General features: G+C 37.2%; 4 protein-coding genes across 15 annotated transcripts; 3 read left to right on the top strand and 1 right to left on the bottom strand.

Annotated features, from left to right (window-relative positions):
- Positions 1–1,425: 1,425 nt before the first annotated feature.
- Positions 1,426–6,137, top strand: ECT7 (evolutionarily conserved C-terminal region 7). Of its 7 annotated transcripts, none has more exons than XM_068476438.2 (8): positions 1,426–1,570; positions 2,295–2,358; positions 2,474–2,615; positions 2,710–2,783; positions 2,872–3,324; positions 3,505–4,044; positions 4,191–4,403; positions 4,777–5,695. In XM_068476438.2, the coding sequence occupies exons 2-8, from the start codon at positions 2,311–2,313 to the stop codon at positions 5,404–5,406; spliced, it is 2,100 nt and encodes a 699-aa protein (XP_068332539.2). In that variant the 5' UTR covers positions 1,426–1,570; positions 2,295–2,310; the 3' UTR covers positions 5,407–5,695. The 7 variants fall into 7 exon arrangements, 5 of the variants coding, with proteins under 5 accessions (XP_068332539.2, XP_068332541.2, XP_068332540.2 ...); XM_068476440.2 differs by having other exon boundaries at positions 1,543–1,635; XM_068476439.2 differs by lacking the exon at positions 1,426–1,570 and adding an exon at positions 1,587–1,745.
- Positions 6,138–7,533: 1,396 nt separating this feature from the next.
- Positions 7,534–14,264, top strand: LOC137737171 (putative inactive DNA (cytosine-5)-methyltransferase DRM3). Of its 2 annotated transcripts, XM_088682541.1 has the most exons (11): positions 7,534–7,782; positions 8,456–8,545; positions 8,634–8,762; positions 8,947–9,043; positions 9,328–9,374; positions 9,631–9,738; positions 10,088–10,187; positions 10,876–10,988; positions 11,759–11,861; positions 12,219–12,298; positions 12,820–14,264. In XM_088682541.1, the coding sequence occupies exons 3-11, from the start codon at positions 8,640–8,642 to the stop codon at positions 14,182–14,184; spliced, it is 2,136 nt and encodes a 711-aa protein (XP_088538667.1). In that variant the 5' UTR covers positions 7,534–7,782; positions 8,456–8,545; positions 8,634–8,639; the 3' UTR covers positions 14,185–14,264. The 2 variants fall into 2 exon arrangements, with proteins under 2 accessions (XP_088538667.1, XP_068332672.2); XM_068476571.2 differs by lacking the exon at positions 8,456–8,545 and having other exon boundaries at positions 7,560–7,782.
- Positions 14,265–17,552: 3,288 nt separating this feature from the next.
- Positions 17,553–22,439, top strand: LOC137737900 (putative boron transporter 2). 5 transcript variants are annotated; one of them, XM_088682401.1, is made up of 13 exons: positions 17,553–17,807; positions 18,385–18,617; positions 18,732–18,814; positions 19,011–19,203; positions 19,358–19,496; positions 19,652–19,817; positions 19,918–20,084; positions 20,174–20,347; positions 20,490–20,585; positions 20,819–20,956; positions 21,046–21,365; positions 21,471–21,738; positions 21,925–22,439. In XM_088682401.1, exons 2-13 carry the CDS (start codon positions 18,514–18,516, stop codon positions 22,210–22,212), a joined length of 2,136 nt encoding a protein of 711 aa, XP_088538527.1. In that variant the 5' UTR covers positions 17,553–17,807; positions 18,385–18,513; the 3' UTR covers positions 22,213–22,439. The 5 variants fall into 5 exon arrangements, with proteins under 5 accessions (XP_088538527.1, XP_088538530.1, XP_088538528.1 ...); XM_088682404.1 differs by having other exon boundaries at positions 17,635–17,807; positions 18,448–18,617; XM_088682402.1 differs by lacking the exon at positions 17,553–17,807 and adding an exon at positions 17,843–18,197 and having other exon boundaries at positions 18,448–18,617.
- Positions 22,440–23,665: 1,226 nt separating this feature from the next.
- Positions 23,666–25,197, bottom strand: LOC137736219 (uncharacterized; the record flags this gene model as incomplete). The annotated part of the gene is made up of 4 exons (XM_068475535.2): positions 23,666–23,935; positions 24,182–24,279; positions 24,604–24,648; positions 25,108–25,197. Coding segments are annotated over 4 exons (312 nt in total), but the record flags the coding sequence as incomplete, so codon positions are not given.
- Between the last annotated feature and the right edge of the window lie 630 nt (positions 25,198–25,827).

The raw sequence follows: 25,827 nt of genomic DNA, 5'->3' as shown, positions 1-25,827 counted from the left end.
GGTAGAAGGTTTGAAGTTCAACTCAAATAGATTGTGAGTTTAATAAATAATTATTATGGTTGACTTATTATATAAGTAAACTAAAATTATGAAATTTCATGTATTGTTGTATAAAAACTAAAGTTTATGAAGCAATATTTTAAAGAGAAATATATTTTTTTTTACCAAGAAAAAAGAGAAATATATTCCATGCGAAAAAAGCACACCAAGAATAATGGGAGAAATCTTCCTTTCAATTCTCAACTAATAAAGGTAAGTTTTATACCCAACATATAAGTCAAGATAAGGTCAGCCCCAAAAAAAAATATTTTGGCAGGAATCGAATAATAAACTTGTTCTAGATAGTGTTTAACTGTAGTGACAAGAAACAATTAAAATCAATACCCTTCTCCTTAACTAACAATATGTTGTTCTCGTTAAATTTTGTGTTACATTGATATTTAATTTGATTTGATTTTAATCGTTAATTTGAGAATTAATCTACATATCCCAAATCCAGGTTGGACTAGAAAACTCTCATTTATTATAAAAAGAGCTTCATTCACCATATCATAAAGTCATCTACATTTAGCATTATGGTCCAGTGTAATTCATTTTTACTTATAAGTAAGAGGTTTTAAATTCGATTCTCGCCAAAGGCGAACTTGAACCATATTATCGCTAACATATTGTGAGGCGTAACCCATTCTTCCACCTTTTAGTGTAGATAATAACGTTTGTTCGAAAAAAATTTCAAACATTAGAGGGGTATTTTGCGGCACTACACTGGTATCACCACGGTAGCCTATCCTTCTTTCAAGAGATCAAATCTTCCACACCAAAAATAAGTGTGGTTTTTATGTGACCTGAATTGTTGAATGACACGTAATTATAAAATTAATTTTTTTAATTTTATAATCATAAAATTAATGTGTTAAACAATAATTAAGACCACATAAATTCAAGCACTCCCTCTCAAATTTTAAATTCACATGATGTCGAAGGTTTATTGGTAACTATAAAGTAGGAAGTTTCTTGGCTTTTTCCAAAAAAAAGAATTAAAAGAATTGCAGCCGCCACTAGTCGGCGATAGATCTTCTCATGAGAACAAACCACAAGCAGTGAGCGTACGACCGCTCTTCTCACCACGACGTCGTTTCAAGCTTTTGGCGGACCAGACAAAGTTCACCACTTTCCCGCTACGCATTTCCCCCGGGCGGTCTTCGAGTTTTACCAATGCCGCTCAGGGGCCAATCTCGACATTTAACAAAACCGCGAAACTGAAAAGTTTCCCCCTCGAAACGCTGCGTATTGCGGGAATCTCTCTTTTGCTCTCTCAATATTACATTCACACACCAAAACCGCCTGTCCCAAGCCCCCCTCCCCTCTCCCTTGCTTCTCCCTCATGGTTAGGGTTTCTTAAGCGAGTCTGCTTCGCCCTCAAAAGTAATATATAATATATATATATATATATATATATATATATATTACGTAATGTTGCAGAAAAGCCCCTCTACTCTCTGCAAATTATTCGATTCCCGTCTCCTAGAACTTTCTAGGTCAACCGCGGATTGATTCAGCTTATTTATTGGTAATTCCCCTCACTCCTCAAGCTTTTCTCTTCTTTTTCGTTTACGTCCTTGCTTAGAAATTAAGGTACTGTCTTTTCTCCGAGCTCAAATAAAAGTTTCCTTGCAGTTTCGTCCCTCTCTTCTATTTTTCCTTGTGTTTACAGGTTCTGTGTTCGAATTTTTTAGCATTAGAAGGTAGTCTGAGAGTGGGAATATAATTTTCTTTTTTTTTTTCTAAAAATTGTTCCTGATATTTTTGTTGGAATCATTGAATTTTTGGGTTTTTGGAAGTTGAATTTTCGCGTTATTATGATTAATCAGATCTAATTTTATTTGGTATTGCTTAGGACATGTTATTTTTTGACATGATTGCTTTGTAGTAGCTGAAAATTCATACCTCGGTGCAAAAAAATTAAGATAAATAAGTTCAGTTACTCCGTTAATTGGGTTTGAGTTCCTTGTCGAATGGTGTAATGCTCGGTTAAGTATCGGGTCAATTTCTGCTTATGATTATGTGATTGATGGTGGAGAAGAAGCCAATTCTTCTGTTCTAGTGTTTGGGTATTCTTTAATTGTTTTGAACATGTTTGATTCATCCCGGGCTAGTGATAACGGGAACAAATCTTGTGTACCGGCGGGTGCCTTACTGTTTTCTAGAGATGGTTTACTTGTTTGAGGATGGTTCTGCATTTTACTGTCCTGACTCTACTGAATGATGACGTTCTGTATCATTGTATTGTATAGGGGTGGCAGTACTGGAATGGAAATGTCTAATGTTCCTGAACATGCGAATGATGAGGTTTATATGGTATGTTCTTACAAATGTTTCGACATTCGATTGAGCAGTAATATTTTCTCCAGTGGTGAATTCAGTTTGTAATTTCCTGCTGAGTTGTTTGAGTGTTGGTGTCTTTGGCTTTTAGATTCAAAACATGGAACAAGGCCTGCATTTTCCAAGTTCCTTTGAACAAGTTGAAGGTATGTACAACGAAGGAGCTCCTGAGTTTGTTGTTGACCAGGGCATGTATTATCCCGCTGCCACAAACTATGGGTATTACTGTACAGGTAAATTTATTGTCCCTTCTCTTTTGGTAGATCAATTTGGCGGCTCATTTGTCTCATTTGTACTTTGTGTTGGAACTTGAATAAATGTGGACAGGATTTGAATCACCCGGTGAATTTGAGGACCACGGTAGGATTTTTGGCGTTGATGGTCCAGATATCCAGTACACGGTTAGTGATTTATCTCTCTTACACACACATACTTTTGGTACTTTAGTGATTATTTGTGATGATTCTCATAATTCGTCCTATTTAACAGGGTGCACAGAATGAAAGTTTGCCTTTTGTATATTATACACCTAGCTATGGATACGCACAGTCTCCATACAACCCATACAATCCTTACATACCTGGTGCTATGATAGGCGCTGATGGCCAACAGTATACCATCCCCCCTTATCAGAACTCTGTCTCTTCACCTTCCTACATCCCTTTTGTTGTTCAACAAGATGCCATTCCCAACAGTTCACCTGACTCCTTGTTTGATAATGGAACATCAGTTAATAGACCTGATGGAAGAGGGGTCAAATATAACTTAAATTCAGCTTCTGGAGGCTACCCTAACTCCTCGAAGTCCTCTTTAAATCAGATGAATCCCTTGACAAAGGTATCAGAAGGTCAAAGAGGTAATGGATCAAGCAAGCATGCTGTGACACATGGAGGTGTTTCTTCTGGTCGTTTTCCAACCCCAGCCTCGTCACATGTTAATCAGGTATTACTTTTTCTGTCCAGGTTTATGGTCTTTAACTTGTTGGGTGTTTAATTCTACCAATAAAGTTTCTGAAATGATCATCTTTGTTCACCTATAAAATTGTTACTGTCTTGATATCTGGTTCTTTTGAGGACCTTTAAAACAGAATCCTTTCTGAGTTTTCCCCTAATGCTTTCACAGGTTAGAAGTGCATCTGGGTCGGTTTCGTCTGTGGATAACCTTCCAAATGGGAAAGTATTACCTAATCATTTGAAGGTGGAAATCCCCGTCACTAATGGCATATCTAACTTTGGATCTAGTGCTCAAGGAAGGGGTGCTGCGGCTAAGTTTCGACCAAAATTTCATGTTGGTAGGGCCTTGAATGATGTGCATGGTGGCCTGGAGGCATTGGGTGAGCAGAATTGTGGTCCTAGAATCAACAGGTTAAAAAATCAACTAGCTGTGAAAGCCTATACGACCAAGGCAGGAGATCGTGATGCACAAGGAAACATCATTATCCGTACTGATAAATATAACAAGGATGATCTGCCCGTTGACTACACGGATGCAAAATTTTTTGTAATAAAATCATACAGCGAGGATGATGTTCACAAAAGCGTCAAATACAATGTCTGGTCATCCACACCCCATGGCAACAAGAAACTAAATAGTGCATATGAAGATGCTCTAAGAATAGCTGCAGGAAAACATAGAGCCTGTCCTATCTTCCTTTTCTTTTCTGTGAGTTCTGTTGTACCTATTGACTATTTTTTGTTGAAAATATGTATAATTGTTCACCTTTATCGATTATCTCATTTATAAACCATCAGAAACAAGGTTTTTAGTGATTCATTAGGTTATGCTGATATTGAATTGTCTTTGCACAGGTTAATGCAAGTGGTCAATTCTGTGGCGTAGCGGAGATGGGTGGCCCGGTTGACTTTCACAAGGATATGGACTTTTGGCAGCAAGATAAATGGAGTGGGAGCTTCCCTGTTAAGTGGCACATTATTAAAGATGTTCCAAATACCAGTTTCAGGCACATTGTATTGGAGAACAATGAAAACAAGCCGGTGACTAATAGCAGGGATACACAAGAGGTAATATATATTTTTTTTCCCTGTATTATCTTAACCAAATCTTACATTGTGGGTGATTTGTTGGGCAACTTTCACAATATGGTGTTTTGTAGCTTGCTTGTGGTTTAATCATGTATAGTGGTTAGTGTTACTGAGAAATGTGACTTGCAGGATTGGAATCAACACTGCCAGACTGGGCAGAATGGTTAAATGGTTGTGTGCATCTAACCAAAAGTAGGCTTATAGCCTTTAATTGAAATCTAGGGTTTAAGAGTATGTGCTATGAAAATGTATCCTGAATTTAGCAGTGGGTTCCTCATCATCATGTGTCACCGTCTCTCCGTGGGGTATGATTTCATTGGGTGGTGGTTAATTATTTTTTTATACTGTGCAGATTATGTATAAGAAAGGCTTGGAGATGCTGAAAATATTCAAGAATCACACATTGAAGACATCTTTACTTGATGACTTTATGTACTATGAGGACCGTCAGAAAATCATGCAGGAAGAGAGAGGCAGGTTACTTCTTAGAAGCTTTGAAAGTCCATTTTTAGTACCTGGGCTGGGTCCTCCCCGCAAGCTGCACAACTCTGTGGGTGAGCTGCCTCGTATTAAGGACGAAAAAGTCACCAAACTTAATGATGATGTTAACAACGCGAAAAAGACTTTGGTCTCTACTTCTGAGCAGGTTTCCTCTAACTCAAGTGTTATCAACGCCAGTATCAAGAAAGAAGATGTTGAGCGGAAGGCAATTGAAGCAAAAGATGATGCCGTGTCTACCTTAAAAATTGATTCCCTCACTATTACTCCAAAGCAGGCAGGATCAAAATCTTCAGCTGCTGCTGTTACTAACACCAGAAAGGTTGATGTTGTCACTGTAGGCTCAATGCCCGTAAGAGTTAACGGGTATTCTGAATCCTTGGGTAATTTAACAGTTGGAACAATCCCTCTGGATCCTAGAGCGTTGCAGCTAGAGAAGGGCGGGTCTATTATCAAAAATGCAGCTCAACCTCAAGAGAAATGATTCGGAAGTCGTTCACAGTTTCCTTTTATCGACTATATTTTTGCTTTGTCGTAGGGTTCATCAAATCCCGGGTTTATGATACTCGCGGCAAATGGTAAAGTGCAATACTCACTCTGATGTTGTCTCTTTTTGTTGTTTTTAACCCCCTCTGATTTAGTTATGTTGGTCCATTTGTTTCTGGTCCATACTTTTTAGTTACATCCTGGATTTATTCGGGGGTTTGTTGCTCAAATCAGGAGGAAAATACAGTTTGATATAATTCAAGAAATCAAGATAGCAATTAACATTATCTCCAAGTCTTTGAGAGAAAGTTGTGCTTTATTCAGTTTGGTTCCTTTTCTGTATGATTGGTTTTGTTTTTGTGCACCTCTTTTCTCTTCCCTTTGCACTGTTTATTTTTCGCATTTGAATTGAATAAATGCATGTGTTCAAATGTAAATATTGTATTTACACCTCTTTTACTTCGCTTTTCTTTTTCCGCAGATTGTTTATTTCTGGCATTTGGATTGATACCAAACTTTGATATTTCTTTATTTCTAGCATTTGGATTGATACCAAACTTTGATATTTCTCATGCAATTGATGTCTTCACTTTCTAGTTTTTCATGTAACCTTGATACCACTCCAAAGTCGCTCAACAGGCAGGCCTACTAGTATTGAAGTGTCGAAAATTGAAACTCGCTCACCGCGGCCAGCACCATCTACCATTGTCAGTCTCCACCACCACTCACTATCATCACCGTTGTCTCCACCATCACTACTAAATTTTTTACTTAAATCTATTTTTTTTTTTATGTTAACTAAACAAAAAAAAAAAAATTCTAGAGAATAAAATTCAGTCTTCTCAGTTTTTTGTTATTTTAGAGTTCTTTAGTAATCTAAAATTTTCTTGTCTAAACGCAGTGTAATTTTCTTAGAAGTTTTTTGGACAATTTGTGCTCATGTTCTCCCACATTTTATCTAAAGATAGTATTATTCAAACGCTCATTTTTATATCTCACGCACTCTTGTTATTTTTGTCCATTCATCTTCAATTCATTCGATTCGACGATTGAAAATTTTGAAGGATGTGTGAAAAGTAAAAATGAGTGGATAACACTACCTCTCATCTAGTTCCTAATGTCCATAAAAGATGGTAGGATTGCTTCATGACTTTTTTATCTTTTAGAGCAAGTACAGTGGAAAGGGCAAGGATTAGGGGCTAGAAGCTCTACTTAGCCTCTCAAAATGCCATTATTCCTTAAATCTGATTGTCTTAATTTTTTTTTTTGTCCCAATGGTGTGAGAGACTAGGAGCTAAAAAGTGTTAGGTGACTAATTTTCATTAATTGTTAATCTCTTTCTAAATTGATGTTTTAAGAGCCTTAAGCAAGAGTCGAGTATAAATTAGTCCCTCGAAAAGCCCGAATTATTTTAAGTTAGTTTAGGAATGCATTAAATATGCAATTATTTTTCATGGTGAAATTTATAGTCTCAATCAAACATTCATTAAATTTAGTCATATAAACAAAAATTTGCAATTGGAAAAGGAGAAAAAAAAAATTAAGGTGGAAATAATACCACCCTTTCTTGACTATTTTAACCTTTCAAGCAAGAGTAATACCAGTGAGATTAAATTTCTATAAAAAACTTATAAACTAAGTGATATGTTACAAATAGGAATAGAGTATGTTTATCACCGTTTAAGTAATTATGTAGTAATCAATTTTAATGTCATTTAGTTTATAAAATTTTGTTAACAAATTTAGTCGCCTTAGCATTATTCTTCAATCAATACATGAAAATGTTTTCAAGAAGCAATAATTATGTACTTTTTGCATGAATTACTTTAAATATTTTTTTAATAATTAACTTACATTTTTACTAAAAATTAATTTTAAAAACATTATCTGCACTTTTGGTTTTTAAAAGCACTCACCAAACAGCCCCAAATTTGACTGATGCGTAGTGCGACAAGCAGTCGGTGAGTGCTAATAACAATTTTACAGAGAAATCAGGCGGGTGAAATGAACAAAAGAGGTGGCATCCTAATCATGACACGTGTCAGTCATGCTTCCTTTTCCGGGACGTATGGCCCACCACCAACACAGTCAGTAAACGCACGGAAGCCCGTGACCCCTCCTTTTTAACTGCATAGAGATTGTCCTCCTATTAGAGAAGAGACTTTAACGGCAGTCAGTGACGCCGTAACCTCCGAAGAGTAGAGAACCAATAAGACCGTAGTCAAACAAGTCAGTGATTCAGTTGTTCTATACGATTCTCGCAGCTCTCTCACTTTGTTTCCCAACGAACCTTCGCGGGAGAGAGTGCAGTCGACGCGCCCCTGCATCGGCCGCTTGGACTCTGCTCCTCTCCTGCCGTTGAATTTCCGAGCAGGTACGTCGCCGACCACCGAACGGCGTGTGCATGCGCGCTTCCTTCTTTCATTCAGCTCAAATAATTGTAGCCGAAGATTATAACGTCTCTTTAGATTTTATTTTCTTAAAGTTGTTTCTTTCTCTGTTCGTTTTCGTTCTGTTGTAATTGCGTTCTTTTTCGGTCTGTTTGGTTGCTGAGAAAATGGAGGAAAGTAAGATGTTTTTTTGTTTGTTAAATTATTAGGGGCTTAATTGTATGAATTTGCATGACTAATCTGGTGATTAGGTATGTGAATTTTGATTTAGCTGAATTATTTACTTTGCTAATGGGGATTATTGATATGATTCTATTCCATAATTGCACATTGAGCATTTGGTATGTTTGCAAATGTAGCACTTTCATTTCATGTAAGAAATATAATGCATGGCTTCATAAGCTCGATCGCTTTCGCTAGGGTTCGTTACAGGTGCATCGTGTCGTGTAATGTGGTTCATGCGAAAGTACAAAAGAGGGCTGACTGGTTAGATACATAGATTTCGCGGTTTGTAGCTTACTAGTATAATGCAGACAACGATTTGCCGCACTATATAATCAACTAGATATTGCTGAATGGTGACCTTACGAATCAAGACGTTATTTGGTGGTTCACTCCCCATTGAAAGGTCTAAACTTGAAGGTTGTTTTCTTGTAGAGGGTGACTGGCGGCCTAGCTTATGCGGTTTGTTGTCAATTGTAAACTCATCTTTTCTATCTTTGCTTTATCTGTTTCATTTTGGAAAAGGTATGCTTTTGTACTAGTCCTACATTATCCTTTGGAGATGGTTCAATGTCATCCGTGTATTTATGTGCTCTCTATTTCTACTGTATAGGTCAATATGACAAATTACTCAAACAGAAAAAGTTCATCAGAACAGGAATATGAGAAGGCAATGGTGCCTAAAGAAGAGATCTTGGATTCTGAGTTGCCTTCAGATCCTGCATTTTCAGACCATTTCGGGGTACAGCCACCATTTTATGATACTTTTGCGAGTTCATGTGAAGAAATTTCACCATATATGATATATCTAACTAAGTCAATTGTGTAGAATTTTGAAACTGGCTGAGAAATGATGTATGAGATAAGTTATATAATCCTTGTTATTCGCTTACTTTTTTTTTTTCTTTCTTCCTTTGCAATTCCAGAACAATGTCGCAAGTTCATCGGGTAGCAATTCCAGATCAGATTTGATTGGAATGGGATTTTCACCATCACTTGTGGACAAAGTGATTGAAGAAAAGGGTAGGTCATGCCAAACTGTGAACTCTATTAGATTTGATCTTACTAAATATGGGTGAGGGTTGGTGGGGTTAACAGTGGCATTGTAGATTTAGAATATTAGAAGTAAATAACACTGGACGTGGGCTGAATACATGCACACACGCATATTGGTACACCCACAGAGTCTTGATGGATCCCATTTAATGCACTCATTGTGTTATTATCATTATCCGGATCTCGCAATCTGATAATGTTTTTTTTTTCCTCCAAAATTTTGATGATCGAGTATTTTTCTTCAAATCTAGGTGAAGGCGACACAGAGTTGTTATTGGAGACACTTTTGTCGTATCCAGTAAGTGACATGTTTTTTGTTGACGTTCCTATTGTATATGTTTTTTAGTTGAATGGTTTTCCCAGAATCATTTGTTAGTTCAATTCGAAATACTGAAGAGAACATCCTAGCATTGGTGCAACATCTCTCAGTCTCTTGATAATTTGCATGTGGGAGGGCCGGTGAATTTATCACTGAATTTTCAATTATAAGTGCATGTCATGTATTTACCAAGGAATTTTGAATGCTTATAGTTAACCTATTTTGGAATGAATAGGATTCTCGAAAGTCAGATTCTGGATCATCTGATTCTCTGGATAGCTTATTTGATGACAAGGATGTAAGCAGTCATCCAGAGATTCCTAATATTGCTGAACCAAAAGAGGTAACCTGAGAAAACTACTGTGATCTTGTTTTCTGAATCTATGGTTTACGTACCCAGTATACTCTTTGTGATTGATCTTCACAAGTCACTGGTAACTATGCTAGTGACTTCCAATGCTTCAGTAGTGTTGTGACTGAAAGTAGATTATGCAGTTCGGTGACAAGTGCTTTGTGATGCTTAAGACATAGCAAGCTTAACTTATGTGGAATTTTTCTAATAAAGCAAATAAGTTGCCTCTCTTGTCGTGATGAAGATAAAAGGAGCATATCATGTTATGATATATATATTTTTTTTAATGTGATTTTTTGTCTTAATTTGCACATGCTAAGGCTTCTTTAACTTTTGGCAGGAGCCAGATTTGCCAGATGGACTTAGTGAGGAAAAAAGGGCATCCTTACTGATGATGAATTTTTCTCCAAACGAAGTTGAGTTTGCAATTGATAAGCTTGGTAGGTTGAAAATTCTAAATTTTAATTTAAATGCAAATGTTTGACTTGTATTGGTTTTTTATATTGAAAAGAAAAAATAGGGAACACTCACTGGTTGACAGTTTTTGTGCTCATGACTAGTCTGCAATTCCACGTACTTTCCATAAGTTTTTATGTGTTACGTGGATAAATCCCAATGTGTTTGGTTTTAGGCTCCTCTAATGAGGCGTATCTGAATACACTCTTGTGTAATTGGATTAAGGATTGATATATGGAATGAAGCTTATTCCAATCTATACCTCCTGTTAAGTTTAGGGCTATTACTGTTAACAGTTTCACAGATGTTGAACCAGGGGAAGAGCTCCACAAACTTACATTATTGGAACTTGAGTACGTAACATAAGAAAGCTTCTGTAAAAGTAGGAATCTGTTCAAACTCTGTATGGGTCTTGAATTTTTTGAGCGTGGGTATGGTGAATATTTTTATGAGTTTAATACACAATTAAGAAAGCTTCGGCACACGCCTAGATGGCACAATTCATTTCATATTCATGTTTGTTAAACTTCTCTAATACTTGCATAAATTCTTTAAAAAAGAATCAGTATTGCTGGCTTTTATCTCTTTTTAGTCCTGCTGTTTAAAATCTCCTACAATAGTATGTTCAACATTTCAATATAGGGCGGTTAATCTCGTTGTGCTCCATATCAGGTGAAGACGCTCCAATTGATGACTTGGTGGATTTTATTTTTGCTGCTCAGACAGCAGTCAAACTTGAAAATGATGTAGATGATACAACTCATGGTGGTGAAGAAAAAAATGAGGTCTATGATCCTTGATTAAATTGTTGTTCCATCTCATGACATTTTGGATATTGGCAACAAAATTAATTATATTTGTGCGATACTTGTCCAATATATGCTTCTAGTCTTTTGGGAAAAGAAAAAAACTAATGCATATGCATGACACATATAGTTCGTAGAAAGTTGAACTTTGCTCGCTAGTCCCATTGGACCTTAAATAATAAACCTGGCATTAGTAAATCTATCAATTCTTTTGGCCACTTTGGATGCCAAAATGGTAATAACATTTCAGATGAAAACCACGATAATAACATATCAGATAATTTAACTCGTCCATGTAAGTTACGTTTCTTTTTCCATGCCACTTTATGGAAGTGCACAACCGGACATTGATGTGTTAAATCTGTCCAGTCTCTTAAAATACGTTGCATTTTTTTACCATGTCCTATTTCTAAACAAGGTTTACATTTAGAGTTTGATTTCAACTAAGAGATTACTGAAAACAAAATTTACCTTTCACCTTTGAACTCATCATCCCCAACTTAAGCAATCATACAGAAGTCGTTGCGGTGAGGAAGGGATTTTAAGTTTGTGTCATAATGACAATGGTCTAGGGTAGGATTTTTCTCTTCTCCCATTAGATGTTCTTTTTTGAAGCAACAAGTTTGCAAAAATGTCGCTGGAACATGCATTTACATAGTTGCCATGTTGTCCAGTAGCTATTTCACCAAGTATCTGTGTTTTTGTGATTTTGTATTGTACTGTTCCATAATCTACCTTCTGATTTGCAGGATGCTAATGATGAAAAATTATATGGGACCATGGAGAAGACACTGCGTCTGCTTGAAATGGGTTTCTCTGAGAATCAAGTTTCCTGGGTAATTGAAAGGTTTGGTGAGTCTTTTATATAATTTGCTCCACTAGACCTGGAAAGAAAGAACATAATTGGTTGCATTTTACTTTAAAAGTAATAATATTTTTCAGTGGAACGCTGTAACTTGGAACTGTAAAAATAGTACTTATCCTGACCTTTATGCTATTATAATCATTAGTGGTGACATTACAACCAAGTTCCTTTCAACACAACAAATTTCTTTGAAATGTGAATTTTTAGATGTTCTCTACTGGAATTTGAAGGGGATGAATCACTTGTGACTACAACATGATTAACTCCATCTTGTTGCTATGCCGGGTGATACAATTTTATTAGCTTATTACTTAATCATGTTTAACAGTCATTTGCTGTTTCAGGTTCAGGAGCTCCAATTTCCGAACTCGCGGACTCCATCATTAAATATCAAATTTCTGGAAACTATTATGAAGAAACTAAGGTCGGGATGCATTCTATTAATCATTTAATGACTTTTCAAGTGCCGACATGCTGTGTTTGGATAATTTATTTAGCTTCTTATAGTCCAAATAAAAATTTTATAGTGGTTTTTGCTATCAAAGTGGCACTACAAGTAGTTCATTCTAATGTGAAATACTTATGACATTATGTATATATGAGAGATATGCCAAATTGTGTTGACAACCTTAACCTAATCCTAATCTTTCACCTTCGAATAATGATATATTTGTTTTAAAATTAAATGGTCCTAGATGGCCTTACCAATTTTTGGATCTCCTTGTTGAAGCACATATGCATAATCTCGTGCATGTTTTACGGGTCTCTGTTTATTTACTCTTACAAGTCAGAAGTTAAAATATAATTTTCCATCTCTAATGGCTATGTTCATTAGTCATTGCTTGTTTGCTTCTCTCATAACTGCTTATTTCTGAAACTGTATAGTCTATATCGTTCATCATTTAGGTTGGTTTACTAATATTTGGAACAATATATCTGGTGCAGTACTCAGCCCCTTCACGCAGTGCAACAGGTTCCAGATTTTATGCTACAGGATCATATGATTCAGTTAAAGTTGAAAACGAGGAATTCTATCCACATGCAGTTTCTCAATCAAGGGGTGGTATTTTAACAAACAATTTAGGGAAGAGGCTTAAGCAAGAGTTTAGTGGTGATGATTCAAATGTTGTTCCGAATGCTGTTCCTCAGTTCAGGTCGTCCAGGCAGATAGCTGAAGAAAAGCGTAGGGGGAAAAGGCCAAAACAAGAGTACGTTCATAATTCAAACTCTCTCCTTGACCCAACATGGATGGAAGAAAAAGTTGACCCTGAAACTGGCAAAGTTGGAATTCCTAAACTTTTCAACAACAATCCTGGCAAAAGTGTGAACCTAATGGTGGCTAAACCTCCATATTTCTTTTATGGAAATATTGTGAGTTTAGCATATGATTCCTGGGCAAAAATTTCTCAGTTCTTGTATGGTCTTGAGCCTGAATACGTGAATACTCAATTCTTCTCGTCCTTGAGTAGAAGGGAAGGTTATGTACACAATCTCCCCACGGAGAACAGGTTTCGCATTGTTCCTGAGCCACCAATGACCATTGAGGATGCAATGCCACATACCAAGAAATGGTGGCCTTCGTGGGATACAAGGAAGCAAGTGATGTGCATCAGTTCTGAAACCAGTGGGATATCTAATCTTTGTGATAGGCTTGGAAGGTTGCTTTCGAATTCTCATGGACTGCCCTCTCCTGAGCAACAAAGGGACATCATTCATCATTGTCGCTCATCTAATCTTGTGTGGGTTGGAAAACACAAATTAGGCCCTATAGAGCCTGAATATTTAGAGCGCATCCTAGGCTACCCATTGAGTCACACTCAAGTTCCCGAATGCAGTTTAGCAGAAAGGCTTCTCTCACTTAAATATTGCTTTCAGACAGATACTTTGGGTTATCATCTTTCTGCGCTGAAGTCGATGTACCCAGAAGGATTAACAGTTTTCTCAGTTTTCAGTGGAATAGGTGGGGTCGAAGTTGCTTTGCACCGGCTTGGCATTAAATTGAAAGGAGTTGTATCTGTAGAAACTTCCGCAACGAAGAGGAAGATCCTAAGGAGGTGGTGGGAGACAACGAGACAGACTGGGCACTTGGAGCAAATCGAAGATGTTCAAAAGTTGACAAGTAACAAGCTTGAAAATTTGATGAGGAAATTCGGTGGTTTTGATTTTATCATTTGTCAGCAGCCGTGCAGTGACTCAATTTCTAAGCTTCCTCCAGAGAGTGACTTTGTCCCAGGTTTTGACTTCTCCTTGTTTTATGAGTTTGTTCGTGTTTTGCAACGCGTGAGAACTATGTCAGAAAGAAAGAGCTGACAGTTTGTATGCTCCTCATGGATTTTGTGGTACATCTATTATTTTTTTAAGAATAAGTAGACTAGTTCTTTCTTGAAAAATTGAGCTTGAGAATGTCACGCCACTTCCACATAACACGCGCACGCGCTCACTCACACACCGAAAAAACGATAGCAGTAACATATTTTGACTAATTTGTGTGCGTAAGTCGCAAAGTTTATGATAAGTAGTTTTACTATAAAATCAATTGGTAATATAGGAAGTAGTCCAATATCATATAAGATGTGGGACAACGTGTGGTGGATTTTTAAGCTTACACGTGGACGACAATTGGGTGACGTGAAGTTCGTGTGGCCGTTTGGCTTCACACAAGGATAATCCGTTCTGATACCATGATGAAATTGAGATTCCATCGTAAAACCAATTGGCAATATGGAAAGTAGCCCAAGATCATATAAGCACATAACAAATCTTATCCCTCACTGATGTGGGACAACTCTCAACACTGGTATATCAGCCTCGTTCTTGACTGTTATGACGAGAGATATAGGAAGTGGTAGATATATTTTCGGTGCATCTGTGTCTCCATCGGCTTTACATTTTTGCATTCACTCTCGGCGTGCTTGAGGTACCGTTTGGTACGTGGGACGGGACGGAATAGAGTGGGACGAGGCGTTCCGTCCCACGTTTGGTGCGCCTAAAACGGGTGGAACGAGTTGTTCCACGGGACGAGTTTTGGGTGAATTTTTGTTCCACCTCACCTCCCTAGAACAACACGTTTCACATCCGTGGAACACAAAATTATAACCTCTCCGTCTCCTTCTTCTTCCTCCTTGTTTCCATCCGAGGGCATCTTTGCTCCCGCTCCGTTCCGTTCCGTCCTGTCCCGTCCCGTCCCATTCCGTTCCGTCCCGTCTGCATACCGATACTAAGGAACGATTTGGAGGTTCACTGTTGGACTACAATTGGGGAATATGTGGCTCACACGTGTCCCTCCAATCTTTACTTCTGTTTTTTTTTGCTTGTTAAGTTAGAATAAGGATCCTCTTTGTAAAGATTATGAGAATCCTCCAATCGTATATGTACATTGTGCAGTCAGAAATTATTGTAATTTTTTTATTTAAAATTGAATATAAATAGTACTTAACAAAAATTAGCCGTATGATATATTATAAATGGACACGATTGAAGGATCATCGAATTCTCGAAAAAGAAAATCCGGAAAGGATCCTCATTGGTTAAGTTACATTTGGCAACACGGTTTGCAAAACTGGGGGCGAGAAATATGAAGCTGTGCCCTGCCCTGTTTGTCACGGTGATAAATGAAAAGACAACTTCTGTTAGTAAAATGCTTTTCTCGAACTTGGGATTGTCGCGGGACGTGAGTTAACTAGTCGGTCGGTCAAGTGGCAATTGTAATCTCGCAAGATTTGTTCCGCATTGGAGAATTTCTGCTAAATAAAGATAGAAAAACATAAAAGAAAATTTATAGAACTAACGAATTGAAAATCATTTTCCGAATTGAATCTTCACAATATACCAGATTGTTTTAAGTATTTCTACATCTCCAACGTTGCCAATGAATTTGTTGGAACAATAATGGTCACTACTTTATAGACTAAAAACGATTCTAAATTGGTAGCTGCATACAAGAAATGATTGAAAATCATGAATCCGCTTTTATAAAGAAAACCAGAGATAATAATCAAAGCAAAAGGATTATTGGGTTGAATTATTATTCTCATTATTAATTATTATTTATGTTAAGGTCGAGTTATATAACTGGAGAGATTTTTCAGTGTGTTCCGGAATATGAATACATACGTTATGTGTTATTGTACAAGTGGAGGAACATTTGAAAAAAAACCCTCTACCTGTTAGTATCGCAATATATAACGTACCATCTCATGTTCCGGACATATAGAAAAATCTTTTATGTAACTTAACAGTGAATAGAAAGATGTTCCGATTGGAAAAAGGCTTTCTTCTTGTTATTAACACTTTGATGATTTCTCAAAAACCAAAAAAAAAAAAAAAAAAAAAAAAAAAAACACTTTGATGATGGCCAATGATGGTAGGTGGATGGAAAATTCGAAAACAAACAAAATTCACAGCACATAGATTACGTCCCCAGGGCCTATAGGGGGTCCCAAAGCGTATGTATTTCCGCTGGTTAAGTATATATCTCTATGAACTCAAATTCATGTGTAGATTTTTTCCTTTTGAATATTGATGTGTCAAGAAAAAGGTGAAAAAAGTCTCAAATTTAACTCAACTTTAACAAAAATGTTTCCGCGTTAATGCGAATGCAGTGAGGTTAAGAAGAAAACGAAATGCATTGTCTATATCCTCTGTCATGATCATAGATCTGTCATAAGCATGATTATGATTGAAATTCACTTGTTCACATTAGCAGTCAACTTTACTCGGCATAAATAGAACCCTAAGAGGGAGGCAGATTGTCTGCCATTTTGTTTGGATGCCTTCCCATCTCCTCTTATTTTGTACGGTCACGGTTAAGTCATGTCAACATTTTATATTAATTTTTTAATAGTAATAATAAGACAACAAAAAAAATATGAATATAAGATGTTGACGTGGCTTAACCGTGACCGTACAAATAGAAAGGGATGAGAATGACACTCAAACAGGAGGGCAGACAATCTGCCTCCCCCTAATAGTGCTACTTTTGTCATATTTTTTCACTCACTTTATGTACATTTGCCATGAACTTAGAAATCCCATACTTCCGCTATGAAGAGATACACTTAGGACGATACAGAGCAGAATTAAACACCTGAAAGAGGTTCCAGTTCGAATTCACTAGATCTAAACGACGATAAGAGGGATTATCGGTCCCACTCAACAAATTGATTAATCATAGAGTTGGCAAATTACTGGGCTAATGGGAAACAAACAACTTTTAGGCGGGCAGTTTTTTTTTTTTTTCTTCTTTCATTTTCTTAAAAACAAGATATACTGATGATTTCATCATGACAATCCACATTTTTAAAAGTAGAAAGACTCACTGAAATAAAAATAAAAAAATTGAGAACTTCATGTTGCTCCCAGTGTGTACGCACTAGTGTAAGAATATTTTAATTTTTAATGAAACCTAAAAAATGGCCAGTTGTTTTTTAAATTGGCCTTCTCCAGCATCCCATAAAAATGGAAGTAGGATTCTTTCCTCTGTTAATCTCTCTTTTCTTCCATCTGTTTTTATTTAAACGGTTACGATTACGTTACGTCTACATCACGTTTTGATAAAAAAAAAGACAAAAAAAAAAGTGTAAGATGAGGAGATAAAAATGGATGGTAATAAAAGAAGAGAGAATCCTACACCATAAAAATATGAGGTAGAGATGGTTCGAGGCAACTCACAATACACTACAAAAAACATATATACTTTTCCGTATTTAACGCAAAATATTTTAATGGAAGTATTAGTATATTACAACAATAATATGCTATACAGTATACTGTATACACAACAGAGAGAAACTATTACAGGCCTGGCTCTCACTCTCTCTCTCTCTCTGAGTCACTTGCGCCTGGAAATCACTGACACGAAAAGCAGCGTTCTTTTTTAAGCAGCTACCTTTTCTTTCTTTTCTCATCACCACCACTTTCTGTGTTTGATTGAAGTAAGTATTTCATGCTGCTTCTGCTTTAAATCTTCATCCTTTTTTGTTTTCTACGTATTTTTTTACGTTCTCAGCTTTTACACTGAAAGCACTAGATTTGGTTTTTTTTTTTTTTTTTTTTTTCTCTCTTTGGGTTTGTGGGGGAGATTTCTGTTCTTTTCTTTGCAGTTTGGCTGTGATGGTGATGTTTTCTTCCTTTGTTTTTGACCCGCATTTACTATTTAGCATCAAATCTACAACTTTGCCTTCTCAGAACTTTCCAAGCTTATATATTTGGAACTTTGCTTCCAACCCTAAAACAAACCAAAAGGGCTGTCTTTGATTGGATTTAGTAGTCCAATGCCACTCTCTTTCTGAATATTTCTCTGCATTTTTCATCTGGGTTTCAAGGTTGGCGTGCTTATAACCTTGTGTCTAATCCTTCTTGGACTATATGATGTACTGGGGTTGTGCTTAAACAGCAAGAATCAAGATTTATCAATTTTTTAATCAGCTTGTATTGTCAGAGATTCGATTCAATTCGATTTAGTTCAGTTATTGCTGTTGACACATTGATATCTTTGCTTTTTTAATGTAGATTTGGGTAGTCCGTTCTTCCAAGCCCACCTCAGTCACCTTGGTAATGGTCTGACTTTTGTAGGTCTTGTCTTGATTCCTTGACTACACTTTGAGATTTGGTATCTTTGGCATTCAAGAAAGTGAAACCATGGAAGAGACGTTTGTACCATTTCGCGGAATTAAGAATGATCTTCAAGGGAGAATGATGTGTTACAAGCAAGATTGGACTGGTGGTTTCAAGGCAGGCTTCAGGTATATCCTTCGCTTGCTATCATATACAGGATTCCACATCAAATTCAACTGTGATTCTTGCCAAATTTTGGTTGGAATGTTATTCTGGCTTGGTAACTTGGTTAACTGTCTCAGGATTTTGGCGCCCACCACTTATATCTTTTTTGCATCTGCTATTCCGGTTATTTCATTTGGAGAGCAATTGGAAAGAGATACAGGTAACATTTTATACCGGATACTTTGGTATTGTTTGTTGTTGTTGCTCAGTTTCCATTAAGTGCCTTATGGTTTTCAGTCTGAGTTGAAAATGGTCCTAATATCAAACGTTGATAAGCAACATCTAAAATTATCATTCTACAGGTTATGCATTAGAGTTTGAAATTTATGTTTTGGCATCATTTCTGGTGTTCACAGGTGGGGTTCTCACAGCAGTTCAAACATTAGCATCTACGGCTTTGTGTGGAATTATACACTCGATTCTTGGGGGTCAGCCTTTGCTGATTCTCGGAGTTGCTGAACCAACTGTGATTATGTACACGTTTATGTTCAATTTTGCTAAAAATAGACCAGAGTTGGGATCAAAGCTCTTTTTAGCATGGAGTGGATGGTATCATATTTTCTTTGTGCTAATAAATGAATTGATATTGAGATTTCTGCTGTAACATTAATCTCTATCTTGCAATTATCCCTTTTAGACTCTCTTTTTTTCCCCAACTCTTTTGGCTCTGGATCTGCCTTTATGAGTTTATATTGACGTGCAGGGTGTGCGTCTGGACTGCAGCATTGCTGTTCATGCTGGCTATATTAGGGGCTTGCTCCATCATAAACAGATTCACTCGTCTTGCAGGAGAGTTATTTGGCCTTCTCATTGCAATGCTCTTCATGCAGGAAGCTATAAAAGTAATTCATCTCTTCCTATTCCTGCATTCTATTTGCTTACAGAAATATTACTTGCTTATTTCACTTGGATTTTCTGTAGTTTCTGTCGGTCATAGATAGCATTGGTGGATTAGTTCCACCTTTTTCTAGCTATAGTTCTGAATTTTATATTATAGGGACTTGTTCATGAGTTCCGCATACCTGAAAGAGAAAACCCAAACTCAGTTCAATTTCAACCTTCATGGAGATTTGCAAATGGGATGTTTGCTTTGGTTCTGTCATTTGGCCTTCTACTTACTTCATTAAGAAGCAGAAAAGCGAGGTCTTGGCGTTATGGATCAGGCAAGTGTTATTTTGTTTGGAGTTACATATACACATGTATAATCTCGATTTATTACTTTCCTACAAAAGACTGATGCCATTAGCTTTTTCCCTCTCACAGGATGGCTACGAGGTTTCATAGCAGATTATGGCGTTCCATTGATGGTATTGATCTGGTCTGCTATTTCCTATATACCTGCTGGAAATGTCCCAAAAGGAATTCCAAGGCGCCTCTTCAGTCCAAATCCATGGTCACCAGGGGCATACGAGAATTGGACTGTCATCAAGGCACTGCCACATCCTACATTTTATTCTCTACCTTCTTAATGGTTTTCCGCTTGACACATCAGGGTATTAATGGTGTGTTAAAATTACAGGACATGCTAAATGTGCCGGTGCTTTTTATATTTGGAGCTTTCATTCCGGCAACAATGATTGCAGTGTTGTACTATTTTGACCACAGTGTGGCTTCCCAACTTGCTCAGCAGAAGGAATTCAATTTGAGAAAACCGCCTTCTTTCCATTACGATCTACTTCTCTTAGGGTTTATGGTATGCAAATCCCCCTCACAGTGCCCGTCACTTTTTCTGTAATCCCCCTCCTTGAAGTTTAGTGGTTGCAAAAAAAACAAAAAAAAAGAGTTCAACTGGTATCTGTTTGCTTTGAGATTACAATGTTTTTGCTACATGACAGGTCATAATATGTGGTCTCTTAGGCATTCCTCCATCCAATGGTGTCATACCGCAATCTCCAATGCATACAAAAAGTTTGGCCACACTGAAGCACCAGGTAGGCATGTGTTAATTGAGTGGTTCAACCTCACTGTCCTTTGTGCTGTAACGAGAAGTTGTGAGTTTTATACAAACTCACTGTCCCCTAAGAACCCAACAGGGTAGAGATTAAGCATTAGAATGTGTTCGGAACATGGAGATGCACATTTTGACACTCACACACGCGTGCACTCTTTTTATGTGGTTTAGAACTTTGGATTATCTTTACAACTATATTTGCTTCTGCTGCAGTTACTTCGCAATCGACTTGTAGCGACAGCAAGGAGATGTATTAGGAACAATGCCAGCTTGGAACAAGTATATGGAAGCATGCAAGAATCATATCAACAGATGCAAACCCCACTAGCATACCAGGAACCTTCAGCTCGGGTACGATGACTTGATATGCCGTTCCCCTTTTCCTTCTTTTTTTTCGTTCATATGGCATAGACAATGCTAACCGTTGTCCAACAAAGCAGGGATTAAATGACTTGAAAGATTCAACTGTTCAAATGGCTTCAAGCATGGGTGACATAGATGCCCCAGTTGATGAGACAGTGTTTGATGTTGAGAAGGAGATCGATGATTTATTGCCTGTTGAGGTGAAAGAGCAGCGGCTCAGCAACTTGCTTCAAGCTGCATTTGTAGGAGGATGTGTTGCGGCCATGCCTTTTCTTAAAATGATCCCAACGTCAGTACTCTGGGGTTATTTTGCCTTTATGGCTGTTGAGAACTTACCGGGTAACCAATGTTGGGAGAGGATTCTGTTGCTTTTCACTGCCCCAACTAGAAGATACAAGTAATTCTTTTGACCCTTCTCTCCTGATACATCCTTCAATTTGTTTTGCTTATCTCAAATTGTCAATTTTTTTTTAAATTGAACTGCATTCATTTTCGTGTTCAGAGTACTTGAGGAATACCACGCAACTTTCGTTGAAACAGTACCATTCAAGACAATTGCGGCGTTAACCATTTTCCAAACTGCTTACTTGCTTGTTTGCTTCGGAATTACATGGGTTCCGACTGCTGGGGTTCTTTTCCCATTAATGATCATGCTTCTGGTTCCTGTTAGACAATACATTTTGCCCAAGTTTTTCAAAGCCGCACACCTGCAAGATTTAGATGCCGCAGAGTATGAAGAGGCACCTGCTTTGCCATTCAACCATGCAACTGTAAGTTTCCAATCGGATACTTTTTTTTTGGTTGTCTCACACAGTTTTTTGATAAACAAGTCTGCAATCTGCTGTTACTTCTCCGGAAACACAGGAATGGATATTGAATAGAAGCCTTTCGGAATTTTTTTCCAACAATTCCTGACCCAGTTTATCTGTGTGATTAATCTCCATGTGTATTTTCAGGAGCGGGAGATGAGTAGGACAGCTTCATTTGCAGACGAAGGAGAGATTTTAGATGGGATGATTACGAGAAGCCGGGGCGAGATCAGGCATGTGTGCAGTCCTAAAGTGGCAAGTTCACCTACAGCATCATCCAAGGAATTCAAAAGTACACTGAGCTTCTCGGACAAGGTAATCAGTCCTCGTCTAAGCCAGCTGAGAGGCGACCAAAGTCCTCGGGGTGGCGGAAAAGGGCCATTTAGTCCAAGAAGCGGAGAACCAAAATCATCAAACTTAAGGAAGATCGGTTGAAGTTTAGAACTCAGATATAAAGAGAACAAGTATTTGCCTGCAGATTACAGTCAAATTACTACAAGAGTAAAATGGCATTTTCCCCCCCTGGTCTGCTTTTACTCGACGCAATTTCTAAATTTGGGATCATTGTTGTAAATTGTTCTGAATTTGATGGGAGAAGATTTGTAAGTTGTAACGAAGTCCATTCATAACAGTGTTAAATATGAAGAAATATTGCACTTAAATCATTTCTAGCCAAATGAAGAAACTCTACGGCGTATCGATGTTCATTTTTAACAGGCTTTTTGGCCAAAATGGTATCTGGAATTGGCATAACTTATCATTTTGGTTTGAAATTGATAGTAGTGGTGCGCGAGGTTGTACACTGTTAATTATTTTGGTCATTCCGTGAAAAATCAGTGTTAAATAAAAAGAAAAATGACAAAATATCTCAAAATTTTTGTCAAATCATTTTGGCCATTGTTTATTAAATTGAGGGTATTTTGTCATTTTGGTCATTCTTTAATAGATATTTTTTACAGAAAGACCAAAATGGTTGACGGTGGACAACTCATGAACTATTTTTATCGATTTCAAATCTCAATGAACAAGGTGAGGAATTATGGCAATCTCATAAACCATTTCGACTAAAAGCCTTTTCTAAGTTTTCTTACACCACGGGAACCAATTTTGCCCTCTCTGAGCGCGGAGGCTATCCAGAGAGCGTGATTCGCGTTACCATTTATGCATTCGAGAGGCAAAGTAAGAAGGATGTGTCCCTAGTCTGTAATTGCATGGAAATAAAGTTGTGTGCTGTAGTTTTCACGGCATTTGACTTGGGACCTCAGCGGGAACCATTTTCTACGTAACTTCAGGAGGACTTTAGGTCCCATGGATACTACTCATTCCTTTTTCCCTGATTGATGAGAAGAACTAACACAACTACAAGGCTAAGGTGGCAGTATCCTGAACCAATAATGTGATATTAAGTTAAACCTTATTAGCATGCATGATTCTATGATAGGCTTCAGATATTGTCACTGTAGCGTTCTGGTTGCATGTAAGTCTCTCTCCTAATTGCAGAGTCACAGTGAGTTCTGCCAATTTTTTCAACACGGTTTTGTAGATTAAGAGTAAAACTTCACTTCTTTAATCTTCAAGATTACTACCAACCATCTTAAGATTCAAAATGAGAATTCCTAATTAGCTTGCGGCAGAAAAACAACTGAGTATAAATTTCCCTGTCAAAATTCTACTATAGGGGATTTTTGGCAGTTAGATTTTGGTCATTGGATCCTTTGACCAAGGATCTAACAGCCGAAAAATCCGGAATGGAAACAAATAATGATGAAAGAAACACACATCACAAATTCCAAAGAAACTAAGGAAAACTAATGAAAAGGGATTGAAAACTTTGAGTTTTAACGATAAGGACAAAATAAAGAGTAAAGTGAATAATACCAGGATTGACTTTTTAGTGTAAAGATGTGATTTTTCATTAAAATGAATAATACCGGAAGCTTTTCGATAAAGTTCCCATTCATAAACAGGCGATAAAGCATTGAAGCTTACAATGTTATCGCTTATTTCACTGCGAAAACTTCATCCCATACAACAAACTGGAATCTCAGAAGGAAATTAAAAACCTTGGCATCAAAAGACCTAGCTCTTGCTGCTGAACTTTCGGCCGGACATCTTCTCGGACTCGAACAGTATATGGTTTATGAGTCCCCTCGCCGCGCTGTATATCAAGGAAGACAAATTCAGATTCCATCAACGAAGTTGAATAAGAAATGCATGCATATTGAGAGCATGTTTTGGAGAATTGAATTCGATCAAAAGACAGTAATTTGGAGAACTGATCATCCAATTCGGTTACAAACTAGCACGGATATATAAAGAACCGATTATATTATAAATGAAGGTTGACAGCCTTATCACCCTTGTGTATACTATAAACAGACAAACACAGATGCTAGATGCTTACTCATCCTTCAAAGTTTGAATCTTTTCTGGGTCCGTCTCATGCTTATGTTTTTTGAATTCCCCCCGCACCATATCAACGACAAGTTCTGTATTGTGTTGCTGCATCATTAACGAAACAAAACACCAAGAAGATAATGTGTTATTGTATTTTTCATGCACTAGATACTTAGCTTGATGGTGTCACCGGCACATGGGAGTTGTTCTAATCCAAATGTTATAATATGAGTTGACGAAATGATTGATTCTACATGGACTTAAGTATAACACCACGTAGCAGTGTGATGGTAGCAAACAAATTGGCAAATGCCAGTCGAATTTCGTAACGGCCTACTATGATTGATGTTCCTACTTAGTTACGTTCGATCTCATTGAGAAATCACAACAAAACACATTCTTCATCACCAAAAAAATGAATTTGCATACCCGATGACCAACATACTTAGCTCTTCGAAGGCACTCCTGGTAAAGCTACAAACACAAAAACAACAGCAAGCAAGCAAGCAATTTCAAATGTTACACAAAACGACAATTTTTGTATACAAATACTAAGAAAGTGAAGACGTTTTCGATACTAAGACCTAGTTTGGTACTGAGGTGATTCTGAAAAAAGCTGGTATAAAAAAAAGCTGGGAGCTGTTTTTGTGTTTGGTAAACATTCAGCTTCAGCTTTTTTTTCATAGTTTTGGATGAAAAAAAGCCAAAAACAAGAAGCTGCAAAACCCAGCTTTGAAAAATCGGTTTTTTTTTCACATCTGTTTTACATAAAAGTTTACCAAACACTATAATACTGTTTTTTTTCTTTTCAAAAACACTTTTACAAAAAGGTTTGCCAAACACTCTACTGCTTTATTTCACAGCTGCTTATTCTCACAGCACAGCAGAATCAGCTTTTTTTTCAAAGTAAAACAATATCCAACGAGCCCTAACTCTGATCACATTGTTCGCAAGTTCAGGAGGCAATGCGGTTTGCAGGGACGTCAAATTCTTCGTTTCCTGTACAAAATTTCCAAATCCCAATCAAATCAACACAGTCGAATGTTATGGAATTATAATCCAAACGAAAAGCAATAATTCGCAGAGGCAAATCGTCGTGCGGGCAAGTTCAAGGATGCAACTGCAAGGATGAAAAGGAAAGCAGAGGTGAAGGAACAGAATGATCGGGAAGAGGCAAAAGAAGTATGGCGGAAAATTGGAGTTGATGGAAGCGGTGGAGACTGATTGTTTCTTACCTGCTACTGTTGTTAAGATTTATTTAAGGTTATTTATTTATGTGTCGCTGGAGCTTAAACTAAGGGTGAGTTTGGAAGAGTTTCATATGGTTTGATCGACGCTGAGTTGATTAAATGTACACCCCCGCACATTACTCAGAAGAGAGAAGATATAAACTTCTTAAATGTAACTACAATACAATACATTATTAATGTAGAAATACTAATATATGTAAGCACACACTTGAACAAGATTGGAATTTCATCATAAAATTAATTGATAATATACAAGTTAGCTCAATCACTTATAAGCATATGTAAGATCCCTTATTTTCCTGATGTGGGGGTCATATTCTCAACACACCTGCTTACGTGTGACAAATTTTCAAGTCCAACACGTGGACATACAAATCGGATGATGTGGAACAAGTGTGGCCGT

The sequence above is a fragment of the Pyrus communis genome, chromosome 13 (genome assembly GCF_041283825.1).
Source record: "Pyrus communis isolate YQ-2024b chromosome 13, ASM4128382v1, whole genome shotgun sequence".
In the NCBI taxonomy this organism is placed as follows: domain Eukaryota; kingdom Viridiplantae; phylum Streptophyta; class Magnoliopsida; order Rosales; family Rosaceae; genus Pyrus; species Pyrus communis.
The sequence above is the reverse complement of the archived record's forward strand: the minus strand, read 5'-3'. Positions and strand labels throughout refer to the sequence as shown.

Bases quoted from the DNA above. Each gene is read 5' to 3' on its own strand.
- ECT7 (XM_088682542.1), top strand. From the start codon at position 2,263: ATGATGACGTTCTGTATCATTGTATTGTATAGGGGTGGCAGTACTGGA. The intron at 3,325-3,504 runs GTATTACTTTTT...ATGCTTTCACAG, and splicing joins CCTCGTCACATGTTAATCAG to GTTAGAAGTGCATCTGGGTC. The intron at 4,045-4,190 runs GTGAGTTCTGTT...GTCTTTGCACAG, and splicing joins CTATCTTCCTTTTCTTTTCT to GTTAATGCAAGTGGTCAATT.
- LOC137737900 (XM_088682401.1), top strand. From the start codon at position 18,514: ATGGAAGAGACGTTTGTACCATTTCGCGGAATTAAGAATGATCTTCAA. The intron at 20,957-21,045 runs GTACGATGACTT...CCAACAAAGCAG, and splicing joins ACCAGGAACCTTCAGCTCGG to GGATTAAATGACTTGAAAGA. The intron at 21,739-21,924 runs GTAAGTTTCCAA...GTGTATTTTCAG, and splicing joins TGCCATTCAACCATGCAACT to GAGCGGGAGATGAGTAGGAC.
- LOC137737171 (XM_088682541.1), top strand. From the start codon at position 8,640: ATGACAAATTACTCAAACAGAAAAAGTTCATCAGAACAGGAATATGAG. The intron at 10,188-10,875 runs GTAGGTTGAAAA...GCTCCATATCAG, and splicing joins GTTTGCAATTGATAAGCTTG to GTGAAGACGCTCCAATTGAT. The intron at 11,862-12,218 runs GTGAGTCTTTTA...TTGCTGTTTCAG, and splicing joins CTGGGTAATTGAAAGGTTTG to GTTCAGGAGCTCCAATTTCC.